The 17658-nt window shown below is 36.0% G+C and overlaps 1 protein-coding gene across 5 annotated transcripts in view; it reads right to left on the bottom strand.

Annotated features, from left to right (window-relative positions):
- Positions 1-17658, bottom strand: part of LOC134527337 (PX domain-containing protein kinase-like protein) — a 160837-nt gene that overhangs the window by 49799 nt on the left and 93380 nt on the right. Inside the window, exon 10 of one of the 5 annotated variants that reach the window (XM_063359924.1) lies at positions 3298-3400. The exons of the other annotated variants lie outside the window; for them this stretch is intronic. Coding sequence (XP_063215994.1) covers positions 3378-3400 — 23 coding nt within the window. The 3' untranslated portion in view covers positions 3298-3377. Of the gene's footprint in view, positions 1-3297; positions 3401-17658 lie in introns of those variants that run through there. 5 annotated transcript variants of the gene reach the window in all.

The following is a 17658-nucleotide window of genomic DNA, read 5'->3' as shown; positions in this document are numbered from 1 at the left end:
TTCCACCATGTGCAATCGAAAAGTTACACGTGCATACATTACAAAACGCGTGGCGTTCCAAAACATTTGAAGATGACAAGCATGGCCATTCTTTTGAATAGTTTGGTCGAAAGTTCTGAAGAATAACGTTCTTTTTTTGCCCCATATACACATTGTTCTGTCACACGCTTCATTTCTACAACCGGCACTGAAGAACACAACACTATCGAACAACATAAAATGGGTTCACGTCTGTAGACACGACAAAAACACTATGATGAAAAAAATGGCTTTCAAGAAAGTAATTAACACAATACAGGTTAGCCAAAGTACCGTACAAAAATTATCGTGATATAAGTAGCTAACAAACGAAAAGTCCGAGAATATGTACTAGTTGTATTGTACAACGGACGTAATACCGTACCATTTCTATTATAAAACACAAGAAATAATCTACTTATTTCGACAGTACATGCGCACATTTATTAGTTCCGTTATCTGCGCAACCACGTGATGTATTCGAACTGCGTTCACGAAACACGCACACCAGAAACGGAATTTTTTTCCGTTACCATGCAGCACAAAGCCTCGTTTCCGTAATAAACCAGCGATGTTCCGTAATTCTGTGTTAAATCCGTAATAATTACGGAAAATCCGTAATGGTTGACCGGGAAATATACATGACACAAAAAATTCCCGGTTATTAAAAAAATTCCCTGACATTTCCCTGATAATTCCCGATCAACGTGATTTCCCTGATAAATCCCGGTTTTTCCGGTTTTCCCGGTGAGTGGCCACCCTGTAACTTCTTTTTGTGGGACGTGTTTCTCCTTCGTTATTTCCACGACTGAGGCTTTGTTTCACACGGTAGGCGTATGAGTCACTGTCATGAGAGTGTGAGAGAGACAGAAAATTGCTGCATCGTGGGAACAGAAGTAAGAATTTCGTGGAAGTTTCTGTTGCCATATGCTGTGATTGGCTGAGAATTATGTCAGCGAGCCCAGGACACTGCCTGCACAAAGGGAAGGAAGGCTGTATATTAGTCATTGTCCAAGTACTGTGCCAGGCAGTCGTTGTTTGAGCACCGTGACAAGAGGTCATGGTCGGGCGATGGCTCAAATAACGTAGTATTGTTCTGTTGTTAAAGTACAACTTTGCGGCTACGGTCCGGGCGTTGCCTAATAACCTTTTTTTCTGGACATTTTGATTAATTAGAATTTATTTGACCATAGTCATAGGCAAAGCCCACAGCAAGGAGACAAAGGGTTTTGTCCAGCCGTCGCTGCCCGGAACTTATCCGGGCAATATAATGTAATTCGTAATAACAGTCTACGTGTTTTTCTCCTTTCTGGATGTACAGTTTAATTTTTTTTGTGTTCTGTTGTGCTGAATATATTGTGATTTTTACATGAATAAAGAAAACAGGTATAATACATCAAACATTGCATATCAATTACTTTGTGACCTGCTACCAACCTGTATGTTCACTCATCACCTAATTTTGAGCTAGCTGGAGGTGGTGAGTGGTAACAATACCATACACCCATATTAGTCCGCAATAGAGAGTATTGCTTGTAATAATTTTCAATAATCAACTTATCAATACATTTGAAATTTAGCTTGTAAACAAACTCTTAGTAGCCATTGCCATGGTACCATACAAAGCGTTTAACAGGTAAGATATGCTGTAAATTCACATTACGAATAAAATAAAAATTTAAAATAAAATTATTACTACAATTATTATAACATAAAATAATTCATTTAAACTATATTTAAAATAACTATAATTCCAAAATAAACCATTTAAAATACACAATCTCATTGAATCTATACTTTGCCTTGCAAAGATATTGTTTTTCCAAATAAGTATAAAACTAATAAAATATGCTAGATAATGATTATTCACAAATTATAAAGTCTTAAAATTTTTTGTTATAAATGAACTGTTTATTATGAAGGCCAGTAGGCATACAAGATGACAATTAGATGGCAAATAGATTAAAATACTATATCCTAAATTTGTTATGCTTGTCACCTACAAAACCCAGAGAATAAATTTTCATTTTAATCCTCTGGGTTTGGTACATTAAGTCACCAAGAGCTGTAATCCCCCCTAGGATGTTTAAATTGTAATGTATTGTTATGATTAATAATGTGGGGAGAACTGGGTTCGTAAGGGTTAGCCCAATTAAGTTTTATTACACAGTTTTATTGATTACTAATATTTACATAAATAATCTTACTTAAAAATGTCTAATCACCAATTACTTGTACTTAAAAATGTTTATTCCCAAGTCACTCAGTGTTTGTTAAGTTCTTACAGACCGCACTCCTCACTGGGCCGCACTCCTTGTGGAACTCACATGGCACACCCCGCGGAACTCTGTCCCTAAAACCTGTCGCCGAACTCACAGCGGAACTCTGTGGCCAAACTCCGTCGCCGAACTCTTCGGCACACTCGTAGAACTCTCGCCGCTCCCAATAACTCCGTCGCCGAAAAACTGTCGCGGAGGCCGGCGTCCCAGCTTAAATAGCGCCCTTGCCGACCCGATGCCCAAAGCGTCGAGAAAAGCGTCATCGCTCACTCATGCCATGGCCCACGGAATTACCAAGGTCGCTCAGCAATAGATAACGACGCCGAGGCAGGACGCTGCGTGTGTAGTGGAGGGAGGAGAGGGGTAGCGACGATCCTTGCAATCCGGCCAGGCACGCGTGGCATGCCTTACGTCAGTGGCGGCCACGTGATGTGTGCATGACGCTAGTTGCCTGGCAGGGCAGCCAGCCAGCCCCGAACCTGGCGCGTGATACTGTCTTGTTTGCATTCGTAACAGTATTTTAGCATAAGTATAATACCCTGGCTAGAAAATTCTCTCCCATAAAAATCTAGGAAAATTAATCTTAAAATACCAGTGGTTTTATTAGCCTTCCCTCCCCTGTTCATTGCAACAACATTCAGGACTGCAGCCACACCTTGTCTCCTGATAGCAAATTGGTCTTCTGGTAGCGACCTTCTGGACCACAGCTTCTCCTACCCTCATGGTAGTAACCCTTTGGACCGCCACTTCCCCTTCTCTCTTAGTAGCGACCCTCTGGACTGTGACAACTCCTAACCTTGTGAGGACCTTCAAAACCACAAACTCCCTTCCTCTGCTCCTAGCGACCCTCTGGACTGCAGCTTCCTGTACTATCCTGGTAGCAACCCTCTGGACCATGGCCACTCCTATCCTTGTACAGACCTTCAGGAGAACCAACATCCCTCCTCTCCTGGTAACAACAAACTCGGCTGAAGCCACTCCAATCCTAGTAGTGACCTTTGGGACATTTACCTGTGTTCACTCCTCCCCTAGTAGCAACCCTTTGGATCGCAGCCACCCCTCCTCTCCAGGCAGCGAAGCTCAGGACATCAGCAACTCCACTCCTATAGAGCATCCCACTCTTAAGATTGCAGTATGGAAGAAAATGTGCACTTTTCTTTCTTTTTCTAGCACAAGCCGACTAACGTTAACACTGTTATTGTTTCATCGTGCGCTGTTGCCATATCGCACAAAATTTAAAATTGTGTTTTTGGACAAAGAATATTTGCATATTGTAAAGCATCAAAATATGCATCAGGTGATTTATATTTTAGATACTTTATTGCATTTTATGGGGCCGAAAAAAATAAAAGACTTAAATTTCTCACTGAGAACTGGTTTTAAGTATTTTTCAGTTGATAAATTAATATTTTAGGACGACACCAAATAAATCTCAAGACAAAATGATCCACGTTTCAGTTATATCATTTTTTTTAATACTGAAAGTCATTTAAAGTTGTTCAGCTGCAAGTTTTTTTTGGTGTTAAAGACAGATGGGGGTCAAAAGCATGAAAGATATTCACAATGAATGGAATATGTTTTTAGAAGCAACACCATCTCAATTTCTTCTATAGTTTTCATGTCCATGGCTGGGAAGACATGTTTTACAAACGCAAGAGCGCGCTGTAATAGAGGCTTGTTCCGAAACTACTTCGTAAGACGAAACACACCCGTGTGTTTGGAGAAGTGAGTTCTGTCTTTCCAGCAAGTTCAAAGATAAAGGCTTCCTTAGTTCAGCTATCAGCCTGTCAGTTATCACCATGTCTCGTGAACAATCGATCGTTGTGTCCTGTGACTCATTACAGTTACACTTTAAATGAGTTATTTTTTTACATACGTGATTTTATTTTCTGCCTTGATGTGGATTATATAAATGTGCGAGGGTTAAGAACAAAATACCTATATTGAACATTTTAAATTATATTTTTAACCAACATTATGATGTCATCTGCCAAACTGAAACTTAGCTCAATGAAAATAGAATGAATTCCCACTATTTTACAGACAAATATCTTGTTTTCAGAAATATCCTCAACTTCCAATGAAGAAAAGAGGTGGTGGTGTTCTGACAGCTGTCAACAAACACAAATTCTTATCAAGTCAACCTATATATGTCAATGACTTTCTGGTATTGTGATTCTCAGTGATTTTGATGTTTTTGGTATCAATTGGATTAACAATCACATTGGGAACATTGTTCATCCACAAACAAAAATCAAGGTCACTCATCTAATAAACTTTACATCCAATCCCTGCTTAATACACTGCAATAACACCCTAAAAATCTTTTAAAACTTTCTGTCTATCTAATTTATCTGATATTATAGTAACGCATGCTGTCGACGTGCTTAAGGCCCTGTCACACTGTCAAATTTTAGCTTCCAACACCTTCCAATATGTTGGTTCCAATATCTTTCAGGGTTGTGACGTCACGTAAAACGTCACTATCGCAGCCATGTTTATTTGAGAGATTGAGTTTCCTCCAAATATTTTACGTATAGGACTGGTTCTAAAATATGTTGGATGTTGGATGGGATCAGCCAATCAGAGATATCTAAAATAAAGCGGCCGCTTTTGTTTCCGTTTCCGAAGTGTAATAGTTTAAATATCAGCAATGGCGAATACTACATGGGAAAGAAATGCAGTAATTGAACTAATACTATTTTATTTCCTGCTGGAATAATTGTTATTGTATATTTTCCTCCAACTGAATCTGTATGTACGGAAGTGCAGGTTAATATATTTGACTTAAATAAGTTACTGTAGTTTTGGAATATTATGGTCCTTAAAACAGAAAACATCTTGTATTCAACTTACGATCATTATTTGATTGCTATACAGTAAGTCCTCGGTTTACGTCGGGGTTACGTTCCTGAAAACCGCGACGTAAATAGAAACTATGCAAAATGAGCCATGTTTCATGCCACCGGCCGGCCACGGCCCAAGGTCGGCCGGAGGGGTAGGAGAAAATGCTGTGTCGTTGCGGGAAGTAGATAACACTTCTACGTGCGAGATACGTGGGTGGCCGAGCGGGCGGGCTGGTAGTATTGCATCACCGCGCGGAGAGCAGCGGAGAGCAGGAAGCGTCCCTCATGATGTATGATAAGATAAGGCGGTGAACGTGTAGCTTATGCTACATAGCATAAATTAACTACCGAAGGAAACAAAGAATTATAAACGAATTATATACGGTGTTTTGGCTAAAATAAAGATTTACGGTCATTGTAAACGACGTTATTGTGAATCGGCAACAACTTAAATTGAAACATGAGTACTCAAACATTAGCGACGTTAATCCGAAACGACGTAAATCGGTACGATGTAAATAGAGGACTTACTGTACCAGTTTTGCTTATGTTCAGGTATTTTTGATACACTAAATTAAAACAGCAAGCATTGCGTACAAAATGTACCATCAGGAATGAGGTTTCAACTAGGATATGCATTTCGGAACTTTTACCTACAAATCCAAATTAATAACATCTGAAATAAATTTTAAAATATTTCAATTCAGAGACTTAATGTAGCTAAAATTATTTTGGCTTACCCAATCAATCTTTCTTATATGTCATTGTTCACCTTATTTCACAATAGCTGCTACTCTGTAAGTATTGTCTGGAATTTTCTGGAATATAGACTCATAATTTCCTAACAATAGATGGTACTGACCTATGTTAAAGCAGCATCTCTGAGTAAGCAAGTAGCTCTGGTGATTTGCAAGAAAGGCCTAGAAATATTAAAATTCTGCCTACATATTCAATTATTATTATTTAAGTTTTGAAAGTAATACCATTTTTCGTGAATGTAAATATTTGTGTAGCAGATCCTTGTCAGTAGGCCTATACTTCCCAGGCTGTACGAAACAAGCATACCTGGTCTAATATCTCATTTAAAAAATTATTTTAAAGAGATAATGTGACTGAGGTGAAGTTATCTTAAAGGTTCAGGTTGAGGTTTGTAACAGTAAATACACTTAATTCAAAATAAAACAAAATTGCCAATTTCTAAACACAGCAAAAATTAACACGTTCGCTTTAAGGTAAATAGGAACAATTTTGATGAAATACAAGTGAAAGTGTCCATACAACAGCAGCTAGTTGGGTGAGAAAATAAGCAGGAATGAGAAGGGATATTCCTACTTGCAGATTTAGATTTAATTATATGTTTTATTCTTACTAAACATACTTTTAAGTATTGTTTTTGAAGAGCACTATAAATTACACCACGAATTTCAGGTACAAATTTTGAGATGGTGTTGTGTGGAATACTTGTAGAGAACATAAGGGACTTAAATGATTCCCCTATCGCCAAAAATCTTAATGTAACTGCCAGCCTCTGCTTTGCTGGTATAGACTGGCGCAAATGAGTAGGTATCCTTCTTTGCAATGCGAGACTCCACAATTGAAAGAAGATCAAAACTTTCAGAATCCATTCTTAAATAGTTCTGAAATGAATCGGCATCTTCGTATCGAAGTTCATGACAAAAAGGGGTAAAACACCTTTTGTTTGCTGGGAAAGTATCCACTGTCTTGTCCACCATCTGCGTTTCCTTTTCTTAGATTTCTCTTCTAGTTTACTGACACTTGCTACAATTGCAATTACAGCTTCAGCTTTTGAAACACTTTGATGCTTACTTAATGCAGGCATTGCAAACACCTGGATAACGTAAATTCTAAACTATATATGATTACAATATACCTAAATTTGAATATAACCTACTAAAAAAAGCCCACGTTCCTTGATCCAAATATTTGTTTTTGATTCTAAATACTGTCATTTACTGTTCTCTACAGAATGTTTGGTAAAACGAGCTCACTCAAAGAAAATTGATAGTGTGAAATTACTTCAAATATATTTTATAGTGCTCATCAAATAATATTGAATACAATATATTTGAAGACGTATTTCATCCAAAATCACCCTTTAAATTTTTTTGTCCAATATATTGGAGACAATATATTTGACAGTGTGACAGGGCCTTTATCAAAAAAGATATCATCCGGCTTCAAACATCAACATCATATTGAACACTAATAATGTTACTCTAGCAACATGAATTTTTTTCCACTGTTCAGAAATTATAAAGACAGCAAGTTTATAGATCTTTATAACACAATTAAAAATCACGACTTTGATATTTTTAAAAATCAGTTGATGTTACTGACAATGCTAATCAACTAACAAATTGTATAACCGACAAAATCAACACTTTTATTCCATTCACATTAAAAAAAAATATCTAAATATCACCTTTGGTTTTCTAGTGAACTAATACAAGCTTTAAAATTGAAGAAACATTTTCAAAAACTCTACAGAAGAAACAATAAATTGTAATACAATTTACAGTTCTCTCATAATCATAGATTAGTGAAGTGTCATAAAACGTGACAAAATCCAATGGATCTGAACAATGAATAACAATATCAGGGACAATCCTAAGAATTTTTGACGATATGTAAAATTAATGAAAGATAGTAAATACGAGCAGTATTCACTTAAAGTGAATGGTGATATCTCCAATGATTCTATTTTATTATCCAACGTATTTGCCCAGTATTTCTCTAATGTTTATGTGATATCAAATCATAGCCCATATATGACCACCTCAGATATGTTCCCTGAGTCCATACATGTCTCTACCATTTCTGGAAGTCTTATATATTGGGGTATCGAGTCACTAAAAACATCAAAATCCACAGGGCCTGATGGCATCCCTAATTTTATTCTAAACAGTTGCTCCCACCTATTAATACCTCTTCAGCATAAATCTTTAATAATAGTTTGAAAACTGAAGTCTTCCCAGATAAATAGAAAATAGCTAAATTATTAATTCTGATGCATAAAAATGGTTCCAAATTAGATGTTTCAAATTATAGGCCAATTTTTTAACTTAATGGATTCTCAAAAATTTTTTGAAGAAAGTAAATTGAAACTTGTAAATTTCCAACTTCATTACGTTAATTGGTTTTCAAGCTATCTTAAAAATATATATGTTTTTGTGTTAAAACAATGACCATTACCCTTCTTTGTATAATGCTTGTTCTGGAGTCCAACAGGGAGGTACCCTATAACCTCTCCTATTTGATCTATTTATTAACGATATCACTACAGTTCTTAACCACTCTATTGGTGTACTTTTTGCCAATGATCTTAAATGTATAACATGATCTCTATATTAATTGTATGTTTACTATTCCATAAAGATATTTAAATAGTTAATACAGTACAAACATATTAAATAATGTTCCTGTTTATAATATCATATTTTTAAAGTCCCAGCATTTTCCCCATAAAGACATTATTTATTTTCTGCATATAAGTTTCACTAAAAGTGCATTCCTGCTTACAACGTTTGCTTTATAAATTTCAAGAAATGCAAAAAAAAAAAAAAAAAGTTTTAAAATCCTAACTATTCCAACGCTATTCCATCTGTGAAGTTTAACATGTTAAAAGTTTTACTTCACGTGAATTTTGGTTTACAATCACTGCTATACCTTAGATGTAGATTGTTCAATAGGATTGTAAGGAAAAACTAAATGTAGGTGTGCCAGAACACTAGGGCTACATGTTAGTGCTGGCTAACGCTGTGTTTTCAATATATCGAAGGTACATTACTTTTGCAGTTATGTGTCTGTTTGGCACCCTTGTCTTGAAAAAAATTTTCAAATCCTTCCATTCCTTGCAATTGTAGTGTATTTTCAGATGTACATATGTAGTCCTACAATATTTTAATTTGCCAACTGTTCCACAATGACAAGAATAAAAAACGAAGTGTTTTCTATTGCTGATAAAGAGTTCAATTTATTTCATCGCCATCATCATGAATAGTGAATTGTTTTAGAGAAATGTGACAGTGTGTCTTTAAAGACAAATAAAATAGAAGCTGGAAGCACAATGAAGTTGAAAAATTGTTGGCTTGATTAAGCAAATTCGAGCATTAGTTTATCCATAGTGGTTTAAAATTTCAATTTTTTTATATAGCTGATGAGTCAATTGGTAAAAATTTAGAACACTGACAAGTACTAAATTGATATTGCCTACTTATGTTTTTTTTCCCCCCCCATATGCCCCCTTGAACAACATTACAACAAAGTTCTACTTTAAATGGTTTTCTCCAAATCTGGTTACACTATAAAAAAAAAATCCTTTACAAGGTAATACCATCCAGCCGAGTTCAACTATACATCACAAAACACTTTCAATTTCCAAATCCCACTATAAAAGATCCTGATTTCATTATAGATTCCAAACTATTTTTTCTCAAACACACTGATTATTTATTCTCTACTTTTCGAAGAACCGTTGCCCTTATAAAATATAGGTATTACTTTTCATGGAACTAATCCTGATTCAATGATCTTCCTCTAGTTAGCATTTATTAGATCTAAATTAGAATATTGTGAGCCGGCGTCGGGGTCGCCGGCAACAGACATTTGATCTTCGTGCCTTGCCTCGAGGATCTTGCCCGTGACGCGAGACTATCCCCTCCTTTGCTTTCCCCTGAGCCTGCGCAATAGGTGGTGTGTGCTTAACTTGTGGCATTCGTTGTCTTGCCACTGAGCTGGCAACATGTTCGTCAGCTGACTTAACTTTTGGTTTGCTGGGTCATAGCAAGAGGACAGCATGCCAAATGTAATTTAGTTACTGTAAATGTAATTTGTAGCTTAGTTATAGCTTCCATTTTTTTCTCAATATGCTTTTCGGCCCTGCCTGCTGAAGTCGTTTTGGCATAAAGATTCTCTTGAAGTATGATTTCAGAAATGGGTTCATAGAGTTTGTCACAAGCAAAACGTAGGGCTAGTGATGAGCAAGAGTCACTTCTTCCTTCATGGCTTGCTTCTATGCATGGTCAAGGGTCAGTTGCACATGTAATTAATATTGTTGCCATGCATTGTGTAATGGGCTTAGAGACATTCCCTTGTAACTGGCATGTTGTGTCAAAATACTTTGTTCAGTCATGTTATATTATGTGTGCTGGTAGTTTGCGTGGAACTTGTGCAGTACTTAAGAACTCTGCCTTAATTTTCTTTTCATTGCGTTGCATTACTTGTCTCTTGATTTCCTTATTTTTGAGCTTTCAAAAGGCTTTAAGGAGGATATTCGCCTAAGTACGTTTTATGTTGTGCTCACGGATCCGGATCTCATTAATGTGTTCATTTGTATGCAAGGTTTTAATTTTGATATGAAGTAAGTGTTACACCTTGAGGTGCTTCGTGATAATGGTTTTCACCCATATGATAAATGTAAAACCTTTTTTAAAGAATTTATGTCTGTAGAAATTTCTTTAATGCATAGTCATTATATTGTTATTGCATGGAGGCATCCTGGTTGCATGTTGAATGAAGGTTTTGAGCACACATATCTTGTGTGAGACCGAGGTGTGCAGAAAACCATCTGCTTGAGTAAAGACACAGTGGTAGAGTTCACAAATGTGTAAAGTTGTAATTTTGGCATGTAATGCTGTTGGAGACACATACTAATTTTTGTAAGATTAAGGTTTTCAAATGACATCTAGTCTTGGTCGTAAAGAATGTAATGTACATAATATGACAGTCATTGTAAGAGTGTACACACTATATATGTAAGTATTATGCAAATACCGTATTTGCTCGCGTAAAGACCCCCCGCGTGTTTTTCTGGGTTTATCTGAGGGCAGGGCAGGGCAGCTTGGCATGCAACAAACAGCAAGCCATGTATTGTGAGCGGCGGGAGGTGATTTTGTAAGCGGCAGTGATACAGAGACTGGTATTATAGTTTGTCTGTTCTCAGTAGGACCATCATGAATCATGCCAGACGTAAGCAGTCAGTCCTATCTCAAATGACATAAAGATAAAGAAAGCTGACGGAGTAGAAGAGGGGTGGAAGAGGGGAAGTGAAGGAAGAAGGGAAGTGGGTGGAGCAGGTACCTACACTCCTTTGTCTGGTTGGCTGGCTAGCTGGCAGGAGGGAGGTTAAGCCACGCCTCTGCCTCTCTCCCCCCCTGATGCAGCGCTGCCTCTCCCTCCTGTGGACTCACTGCCTCTCTCTCCCTCCTGCCGCGTCGCTGCCTCCCCCAACCACCCTCATTAGAACAAAGACGCACGACTTGCCCGTTGTTCCGCCAGCTGTTTCATTTAATCAAAATTTAATTGGCGTTTAAATAAGTTGTGGCGGTATTTCATTTTGCTTTTATTAAATGTTAGTGTTTCATATCTGAAAAAAAGAAAAATCTATTTTTTCCTCCAAATTCGCGTATAGGCCCAATCCCCTTTTTTGGAGTAGAGTAAATACGGTATTTATTCTTGCTAAATAAGTTTGTTTGATGATATCTTGTAACCACATTTAATCCAGCTCTATGTTATACACTAATTTGTTTCTCCAACAAGATATTTTTTCATGTTAAATAAGCATCTTGAGCTTCATACACTGACTTTGTACTCAGTCCAAAATTTATATTTTTATATTAATATTATTCCACCTGTGGGCATTTGGTACTTCTTAATGTGTATAATACATATCATATGTGTGGAAATAATTTTGTACAAGTAATGCGAGATATTTAAAATTTTTCTATGGCAATATTAAAAATTCAATACTTAAAATTTTGATTTTGTTCCATTTGCTCTGAGGTTCCCATGTTTTAATGCAATAGATGCACCTTTGATTAAATACACTACATACACACACACACACAATACTTTGAGAACAGGGCTGGAGCCTAACCTCGGCTCTTCCTTTAAGCTTGTACAGGAATCAAGGAAGTTGGATCAGCTGTGAGAGTTGTAGTCGTGAGTTGATGTAAAAGCTCAGCACCCTCACCCCTCTTGTTTCAGTTGTTTAATTATATGAAATGACACAAAATGGCTGATATTGAAAAAATGGAAAGCATACAAAATAAATTAATCCAATTAATTATTTAAAGCTCCCCAATCTAACTTAATCTCCCTTGCAATTCACATAACCTATCTTAGGGGCATATGTGTCTGAAATCCCCAAAAGAAGAATAAAAACACAGTGCAGAGTCTATTTTCAGTGGCTTTTCTTCAAGATAATATGATTATATTGTTAATTATCCACTGTCATCTCAACATATTAAAGGTACCGTATATACCCGAATATAAGACAACATTTTTTACCATAATTTATAATTCAAAACAAAGGGGTCGCCTTAGATTCAGATACACTGACTGACTTTTAGGTAAAAAAAAACCTATTTCAGGTCAATGTTTTCAGGTTGTGCAGTAGTTACTGGCTGCACATGTTACATCCAATGTTTTTGGAATGTTCTATAGCACAAGATGGCGCCCATCTAAACGACTAGTTTCTTTTACAAAAACATTAATGTAGGTTATACAGTACTTACTTAATGTGATTTTTTTTTTTCAGTTAGACGAACGGTTACGTGAGTTATGTTATTTACATTTTAAATGCTGATGAAACGCCTGTATATTTTGATATGCCTTCAAATTATACAGTGGATGCTGTTGGAACTAAAACAGTTCATGTGAAGACAAGTGGCAATAAGAAAATGAGGATAACAGTGATGCTTACAGTGTTAGCTGATCGTAGAAAATTGTTCCCTTTTGTCATTCTTAACCGTAAAACTATGCCAAAAGAAAAATTGCCTTCTGGGTAATAGTGAGATGTCAAGAAAAAGGTTGGATGACAAGTGAGTTGATGCAAGACTGGTTAAAGGCAGTTTGGGATAGAAGGCCTGGGGCACTTTTAAAGAAGAAAGAGATGTTAGTGTTAGATGCATTCAAAGGACATTTAACGCTAGAGGTGAAATCATGTATTAAAGGTATGAACACCGACCTTCTTATTATTCCTGGAGGAATGACTTCAAAGCTGCAGGTATTAGATGTGTTTGTCAACAAACCATTTAAAGACCGTCTAAAAGTGCTGTACTCTGAATGGCTCTTGGCAGGCAACCATGCTCTAACACCAACAGGCAAAATCAGAAAACCAAGTATAGCAGTCTTGTGTCAGTGGATTAAGGCTGCATGGGACACAATCTCATCGGAAGTGATCATCAAAGGCTTCAAGAAATGCATTTCTAATGCAATGGATGGCAGTGATGATAGTGTAATGTGGGAAGAAGATGCAATTGAAGCTGAAGTCGACTGCAGTGAAGATGACAACAATGAAGATGATACATCAGCATAATGAAACTCTTAACAGTTTCCAACAGTTACAGTACCAGTCATATAGGTATTTAAGGTAAGTGCCCCGGTACTCGTCACTGCTCCAATGGTCGTCACTAGCAACTTCAAATGTAAATAATAGTGAAGTAGCTCAATATATCGCCAACTTAAATATTGACAAAAATTTGGTCGACGTTCTAGCTGAAATTACCACAATAGTTTTCGGAACAAACACTATTTTCAATCAAAAAAAGTCCGTGCATCAAAAGTTCGTAGAGCAGTGAAGATAAATAGGGGAATTCCTATACTAAAACACTAAGGACGTTAGTGCACATTTTTACTTCTAATTCTGTAATTTTTCATGTTTATTCGTGATGTTTTGTGCTGAATGTGTTAGTTAAATGTTCTTGAAGAGGTGAAAGTGTTTATTTAAAAAAATTCGTTTTCTTTGTATGATTTAGTTAGGGTGACGAAAACTGGATCAATAAAAACCTTGTATTGCTAGTGTTCGTCATACCTGACGAGCACTGGTACATTTAATATTTTATTTAAAGTTGTGCTAAGTTACACCCTAAAGTTCTTAAATAATATTGGTTCTTTGTTGTTAATAGACAAAGTACGTTATTACGATCAGATCCAGTAGTCGTCACCTATGACGACTTCCGATGCATGTGTATGACGACTTCTGGGTCGGAAATTACTTTACTTTATTGATTGCAAAAATTGTGTAGGCATTGTTGTTTACATTAATTTAGGGGTCATTCGATATATATTTTGACATTAATAAGTAAACTAAACATTGTAATGTGTCTCATTCTTTAATTACAGGGCAAAATGCCAAAACGGAAAATACTGTTGTATGAAGAGTCAGCCATGGAAGCTGCTCTTAAAGATGTAGCGAATGGTATGAGTATAAAATGAGCAGCGGAAAAAAATAGTGTGCCAAGGAACACATTGTCCGATAAACACAAAGGCAAATCGCCCTTGGGTAGGAAGATGGGCGGGCCCTGATTCATTTTTATATTTTACTTGTGATACCGCATAACATGCTATGTTATGTTGCAGCAACGAATTGAGTCGTATTGCGTACGCGTACAGTATGACGTCGCGCAAATAATAATAAATATAATATAAACAATTAACAATATTAGATAATTAAACAGTTTTTGTTAACCAAGAAACAATTAAATCTCATTAGAGCGGCTTTATTATATCTCTTTTAAGATAAGAACAAAAAAAACGTGAAAATACGCGATAGTGAAAAACAAAAACATACATATTTCTAATTTGTAAAAAAATACTTTGTTACGTTGTTTCTGTTCCAATCTCAAACTTTGTCTACACACATAATACCTTTAATAAACAGTAAAAAAACTTAGACGAGGAATTTCCAAATTATACTTTATTAATAAACAAACATCGTTCTTTGTATCGTAAATTCATTGAATATGCGCGCGCATGCGTAAAATATACGAGAAATGCGAGTAACAAAATGCAGCCGTGTGTAACGTTTTGTTACTCGTTACTAGACGGCACACCCGTTACTCAGTAACGAATACATTCGGTTTGCTACAGCTCTATGTGCTGTCCCTCTTTGTTCCGTGAGTGCTGTAAGTAAATTCAAAATTTAATGAGGATTATTCATTATATTACTGAACGATCTTTATGAAATGCCATTTTGATGTTTAAAATATAGTACCAAATAAAATTTGAAGCCCAAATAGTACAATACTATCATTCTGGATCCATGAATTAAAACTAATGCAGCCGAAATCGCACATGACGACTACTGGCACAAACATGTGACGAACACTGGCAAACACGAAAATTTGCATGACGACTACTGGCTCGAAATCACACTTTTTTCAAAATTATAAATCTACAAAAATAATTTGTGTTTATCGAAGAGTGTTGGATAGCATTGTAGAGTAAAGTTTGAGGTTAAAAACAAACATGTAGGGGCAGTAATACACCTACAAGGTTATGTACACAATTTTTTTTTTTATAAAACTCTTCTTAGCATGACGACTACTGGTACATCTACCTTATTTCTTATTTAATTCCTTTGTAACATTCATATTTTCAATTTTGTATCTAATTTGTTGGCATGTGTTTAATACAATAAAAAAAATTTTTTCCTGAAAACATGAAGCTGTAGTTTGGGGGTCGCTTATATTCGAGGTCGTCTTAGATTCGGGTAAATACGGTACTTTAGTTGGGAAATAAACTGACTATAAACAACAATATATGATTAAGTTTTAGTAAAATATGTGAATTAAATCCATTTTCAGAGGCTTCTAATGGAAAAATTAGTAAAATGTTTATAAACTATACACTTATTTTATAAAGAAGAAGTCTCACAAATAGATAAATGTCTTACAAAGGCAAATACTGTGTTTTATCGCATAATGGTTGCACGCGCGTAATCGTAACAACCATATTTTAGGCTGTCAAAATTGGGATAATAAAACTTCTCGCGTAAACGTCACATGATGTTTTTGGTCCCGCTAGTAGATGCCGAGCGCTTTGTGTAGGTATCTTTTCCGTATAAAAAAATGTATTTTAAAGTAGAAATGTAATATTTATACGGTCATTACCACTTACTTAATAAATTAACGGAAAAATACGAAGTTGTTTGACGTGTAAATTTGCTTATAAAGACGTTTTTAAACGTTATTTCCTTTATCTGATTGTCTGCATCGCCACGGTGTAGGTATATTCTAAATTTTAATTTCGGTCATTACCACTTATTTATTTAATTAACGGAAATACAAAGTTGTCTGACGTGTAAATTTTCTTTTAAAGACTTTTTAAACGGTATTTCCTTTATCTGATTGTCTGTGTTACCGCGGCGTACCGCTTATAAAAATGTAGTTAGTGCATCATTCATGTTTGGTTATGTTGCTTCCCGTAGAGCGCACGCACGTAGTCAAATATTGATATCTCACCGATTGGATGCAACGCGCGCTCTCTGTCAGGTGCCCAGTTAACTAAATTTGATAGCCCGCATTCTTTCGTGGCAAGTGTTTACTACGACACGTTAGTTCACGTCAGATTCAAGTGGCTTGCGTTCGCGTTAGAGTTTTGGTTTTTCTATTTAAAGTTGAAGAAAGGTTTTTGTTTAAGGAATTATTAATATAGATTGTTTGGCGTGCTCTTGTTTACTCCACCTTTTTTTAAATGAACGTACTTTCCATGAATGGGTTTTGTTTTTATGAATAACTGTACCTAACAAAAAAATTTTTTTCCGCATATTCGTCGCAGCCCTACTTTTCAAACTTGATTTTAGAATTAAATGTGCGACGATTATACGAGAAAATTAAGTTGAATAATTTATCAAGATAAAAATTAGTTTCAGTAGATAGCTTTATTACAAATAAAATTAAACCTCACAACAGCAATATGAAGACTACCTCAGAAGTAAAAAATAAGCATAAACTGAGCTGCATTCTACCAACTTTGTGATTGGCAATACATTTTGAAAGTGTTACACGTGGTTACCTGAAACTCGAGTAGCCTGAAAGTCTGAAAGTGAAGAAAGAGGTGAAACAAGTCAGTAAAAGACTGCTGATATAAAGTTCATCTCTACTGCAGGGAAAAAAGACAGGGGTGAAATCACAACGAAAAAACCAATGGGCAGCAATGTAGCTTTCCTACGGGCCCACAAGGGAGGCAGCAGCACGAGACGTTTGAAACTAACAACTTCACTTTATAAACAGATTAAACTAGGGCTGGGCCGATGCCGATCAGCGATCACCGATCACAATAATCGGCCGATTTTAACACATTGGCATCGGTACCGATCTGCAAATTATATACCGATCACCAAATGCCGATCATTACATACTAAATCAAAATTAATAAATACTGAATTAAGCTTACAATATGCAAAGTTGTAAATTTCAAATTTACTTACAAAATAACTAAATAAGGTAGGCCTACAGTTACGTATCAACAAAAACACGAATTTACAGTACAATACAACCTCGAGGATACGTTCCTGTTTCATACATTTTCCCGTGACATACGCCGCTTAATTTTGGTCCCGCCGAAAGTAATATATTTACAATGGTTTATTTTCCAGGAACATACACTAATAAAATATTTAATTTCCCGTTTCACAAGGTTTTACGAAGCGGAAAAGTCCCAAAATTCACAAATGGTTTGGTTTTATTCCTCCTTATAAACTACGTTTAAAT

This window comes from Bacillus rossius, chromosome 1 (assembly GCF_032445375.1).
Source record: "Bacillus rossius redtenbacheri isolate Brsri chromosome 1, Brsri_v3, whole genome shotgun sequence".
Lineage (NCBI taxonomy): Eukaryota > Metazoa > Arthropoda > Insecta > Phasmatodea > Bacillidae > Bacillus > Bacillus rossius.
Note: the sequence above shows the minus strand (reverse complement) of the source record. Positions and strands in the feature narration are given on the sequence as shown.